The sequence below is a fragment of the Blennius ocellaris genome, assembly GCF_963422515.1.
Source record: "Blennius ocellaris genome assembly, chromosome: 6".
Taxonomy (NCBI): domain Eukaryota; kingdom Metazoa; phylum Chordata; class Actinopteri; order Blenniiformes; family Blenniidae; genus Blennius; species Blennius ocellaris.
The window spans coordinates 14,239,693-14,244,427 of record NC_137655.1 but is presented as its reverse complement, the minus strand read 5'-3'; the positions used below and the strand labels follow the sequence as shown (position 1 = coordinate 14,244,427).

General features: G+C 48.4%; 1 protein-coding gene across 2 annotated transcripts in view; it reads right to left on the bottom strand.

The window, feature by feature from the left end:
• Positions 1-436: 436 nt before the first annotated feature.
• Positions 437-4,735, bottom strand: part of LOC308131621 (hyccin 2) — a 19,189-nt gene continuing 14,890 nt past the window's right edge. The window contains exons 10-11 of one of the 2 annotated variants that reach the window (XM_080498408.1): positions 4,483-4,671; positions 437-1,643 (exon numbers count right to left, since the gene is read on the bottom strand). In XM_080498408.1, the coding sequence (XP_080354534.1) occupies positions 985-1,643; positions 4,483-4,671 (848 nt within the window). In that variant the 3' untranslated portion in view covers positions 437-984. The remainder of the gene's footprint in view (positions 1,644-4,482; positions 4,672-4,735) is intronic. The other variant, XM_080498409.1, reaches the window with a different exon arrangement.

The window sequence follows — 4,735 nt, the reverse complement described above, 5'->3', positions numbered from 1 at the left end:
TTTCATTAAGATTTGTCCGGGTAGAAGCTTGGGGCAACGACAAACCTGTACCACATTCCAGTTTTTTTTTTTTTTTGTTTGTTTTGTTTTTACAACAATCTTAAAAGCTTGATTTTAAAAAATCAATTCACAATATTATTAGTGCAGACAAATCATAGAAGTGATTGCCACAAACAAGAGTCACTATTGATTTAAGTGATAACTGCTAAAATCTCCAACTAACAAGTGAAGGAAAAGAGCAGTGACAACACAATAAACTCTTTGGATTGCGATCTAAAACAATATAAGCCTAGAATTTTCATTCGTTAAACCATTTGTTGAATAAGAAAGAAAATCAGCAAGAACGATTGCACGTGAGCCCGGTAGTGACGGGGGGGGGGGGGGGGGGGGGGGGGGTGAAGGAACAATAATCCTCACTCTGCGTGATGGTGACTTATTGCTGATTTGTCTCGACTGATTCAGCCAGGAACTGACACACATCTGAAACGTCATATACGACCTACATCTGGCCTTACCGACGCGTACAAACATTCCCCTGCGGTGTCTTCCCTCGGAGGAGTTTGTGTGTGGAATGCTGACCTGGAGGGGGTGGGGGGGTGGGGGTGAGGGGGGTGGTGGTAATGCAGTGACATGCTGGACTCTTTCACACAGCAGTTGTGACTTACAGCTCCCCGTGTGTTTTCACTCCCAGTAACTTCCCCGACCAGAAGGTCACAGCCGTACGATTAACGGGACGTGGAAAGGATGGAGACACTGAAAATGTGTTCCTACTTCCTAAACACACATACACACACTCTCACACACAGACAGACAGATAGGCAGACATAAGTTGTCATAGTAGAGCTGTAAAGAGTTGCAGAGAAAAACTGCATCGTTTGTAGTTTTAACGTGTGGCGTGTGTGGCGTGTGTGTGTGTGTGTGTGTGTGTGTGTGTGTGTGTGTGTGTGTGTGTGTGTGTGTGTCTTCCGATCCCTGCACTGAACATTAGACCTGCGATATGATCTGCATGTTGAAGCTGGGGGAGCGCGACTGCTTGGTCAGAGGGGCGCCTGGCGACAGGAGGTCCCGGGCCTCCTCCGGCCTGACCAGGTGCTCCTCCTGCAGGCTGATGGTGGAGTGGCGGTGGGAGCCGCTCGCCGGAAGCCCGCCTTCCTTGTCGGAGCCTCCTGCGGCCTCCTCTCGCTCCACCTCGCCTCCATTCAGGCTGAAATTCATGCAGTCAAAGGACTTGCTGGAGGAAGTGCTGCCAGTCCGGACCAGTGTGGGCCCCACGGGGAAGCTCAGGTGCTTCTTGATGGGGCTGAGGTGGATAGCTTCCACGTCGATGCTGGCTGGAGGAGACTGCTGCTTCTGGTGACGCCGCCTCACGGCGGCCTGGCGATCCGCGGACAGCTCCGCCTGCTTCTCTGCCTCCCTCTCGCGCTCCTTTTCCCGGTCTCTCTCCTTGTCCCGGGACAGCCGGGCGCTGATGGCTTTCTTGATGCTGCTGCTGCTGCTGCTGTTGAGGCTGCCGCCGCGCGGCCCCACGCCGCCACCGGCCTTGGTGCCACTCGGCTGGCTGCTGTTGGACGCCCCGGAGGAGAAGCCTTCATCTGGGTCGTTGACGTTGAAGGAGTCCTCGCCTCCACTCATGCCGTCAGCGTCTGAAGTGAGTGTGGATGAACACACACACACAGAGAAAAGAAAGCACGGCAGACAAACAGAAACATGAGTATGGTGGGGGAAAAAAAAAAAAAAAAAAAAACTAAGTCAAAACCTTAAAAACCCTAATTCTAGTTTCTTAATTGTAATTTCACAATTCAGATAAAGTTGTTTGTCACTTTTACAAAATGAAGGCAGGGCTGCTAATTGTAAATAACAGTGAATTTAAGAGCCCTGTGAAAAATATTAATGCTCATAATATTAATAGCATTTGGAAGCATTCATGAATTGTGATAGTCAATTAGGAGACCCACGCAGCTCCCGTCCGGCAGTATGACTCTTTACAGACTACTACTTGACTGCTAATCGCCTCAGTCATTATGCAGCAAACAGAGCAACAGTTCAATACAGGACTCGATGACCTTGAGCGCTGATAGTCTGATGTAATTCACATCGACTAAAACCTGCCCAGCTGTTTGTTTAGGAAAAATGCGAGTTCGATAATCATTGAAAACTGAGCTTGTTGAGCAAAAAGGCGTCGAAACCCATTTACTCTCAAAAGTAAAACGTGGGATAATTGCTCCGACGGGAATCTTAACATTCACATCACGGAAAGGATCTGTAAACAGTTTAAAATCCATTTGCGGCCTCACTTTGAAAGCTGGAAGGGAAAAAGATAATACAAAAATGCGTTAGAAAGAACATGTTATTAACACAAGTATGCAGGGCTTCAGCCTGTTAAGAGACGAGACAGATAATCGGCCGTCTCTGTCCGTCATGCAATTGCTGGGTCAAGCAGAACCGGATGACGGGGGGGGGGGGGCGGGGGGAACCACAGACAGCACCAGAAAAGAAATGGAGAAACCGAGGAGGAAAAAGGCCTGGACTGACATGCACATAACATGAAGAGGAAGACGCATGCTCTCCCGTGGCACGGGCCCAGCGCGCGGTCACATGGTTGGCCGGCTGAGACGAGCCTGCCAATCTGTGGAGGGCGCCGAGGCGAGTCCGTACACCTCATCAGATCAATGGCTCTCCGGGTAGAACTGACAGCCCACAGTCTGCAAGCCTGGCCATCCCAATGCCTAATGAAGAGCTGGAGCTTTACCACTACAGCTGCAAGCCAGTGTTTGCACCTTCCGGCCACAGTTTACTGATGCAAGAGATTCATGTGCTGGCGATATCCCCCTTTTTTTTCCTTTTCTTTCCAAAGAACCGTGAAAATCAGCCAGAAATACGCATGAGACCGATAATACAAAGCACTGAACATCTGCTTGCATCCATTTTTTAATCCGTTATGTCATTGTGTGCTAATTCAGCTGTGGAGCAATGAGAAGTTTAAAAACTCTTTACTGATGCGTTCAAGGACATTTTTGATCAATGCCGTCTTACAACTTAGTACTTTTAATCATTTCTTAATCACGAAATATTAAGACGACTTTGCACCCCTCACATATTAAAAATACACCGACTGCTGAATTATACAGGCTAAAGATTTGCATACGTCTGCAAACCATCATCAGTCAAGAGATTTTCAATTCATCTTTTTTTTTCCCCAACCATAAAATATGTTTAAGAAACATTAATCATGAAAGCAATTTTCTATTTCAGAGTATTCCCAAACTGTGGAATGGAATGAATCGAATTGCTTTTTAGATTAAAAAAAAAAGTGCAACAGAAGCTGGAGAAAAGCAAATGCAATCTGTAGTTGGCAGGTTTCAACATGCAAGACTAAGATATGTTTAACATGAACGCAATCCAGATCAAGCAACAGAACACGTTCCTATATTATGTGCAAGAAGTCATTATCTGTGGCTAATCTCTCTTCACTGGGTGCCTCGGTATGGATCTTATGAAAAGAATTAAAAGACTTGAAGGATTGTTTCACCACGGCTGCAACAAGTTTGATAAAAGTTCATTGGCAGAGGATGGGATGGCACTCAGACAAACACTGACCATAAACCGGGAAATGGGCTGATCTCTGGTCTGACGTGTCAATATGACCACGAATAGAAACAGACAGATACACACATTCAATGAGACAAAATGGGCCGTACGGTCAGGTTTTCCCGTTTGAATCGACAGTTTGGCCTAATCGTTTGAAATGTCAACTTCCGGCTATCATCTTTGTTGCAGAAGTTACTGAAGCTTGCCGTCGTGTGAGCATGCAGGGCTCATTCCCACTCACTGAGCTGGGGAAAACACACGTAACATGACCGCACGTGAAACTAGCAGTGAGCCACAAACACGAGTTACTGATGAAGGGCGGCAGCAGCAGCAGATGGCCGCTGCAGGTCTGGGAGGGCAGACGCTGTGCTGCCGAGCACAGGAAGGAGTTGAACCGTACTGTAAACTGGTGCATCCTTTGTTTAAGGCCAAGAATCGTTAAAACCCCAAATGAATACAGCCAATTATCGGGGAGACTTGAGAAAGCCCGAGCAGAAGGTCGAGCTGCAAGCCGGGCGCGTGCTTCACATGCTCAGTGAGTGACAAGGGCAGCAGTCTTTAGTCGAAGGCGTGATGAGGAAAAAGAGAGTATGACATGACGACAGGCTCATGCAAAATGGCCACGAGCCACACTTCCTTCAAACCCAGAATAGGTGACTCTTCCACTCTTAAACAGATGCTCAGGCAGTAAAAGGGGGTGTCGGCTGAGGGTCTTACAGACTGGATGAGTTAGTATACTCTGGGGAAGTGAAGAGGCAGCCACAATGGGGAGGGCAGAATTAACCGCCTCAAGCTGAGCAGGGGGTAGTAGTAGGAGGGTGGGGAGGATACAGACTGAAGGGGCACCTCCTCCTGAGAACCCTTCTGCTCTGAGTGTCCGCCCCCGTCCCCTACCCTCAAGTGTGATGGGGGGAATGATGCTGCTGCTGCTGCTGTGGTGGCTGTGATGCCGCCCTCCTCTTTCCTCTTTAGCTGCGGGGTCCCGGGGAGAGTGGTGGTGGTGGTGTTGGTGGTGGTGCTGGGCGAGGCTAGGAGGATTGACGGCGACGCTCAACTCTGCGTCGCTTGAGTAGTCAAAACAATCTGGGAGTCAACAACACAGACGAGGAGATGTGTTTCTTTAGTAGCAGCAAGCTTCAATCAGTGC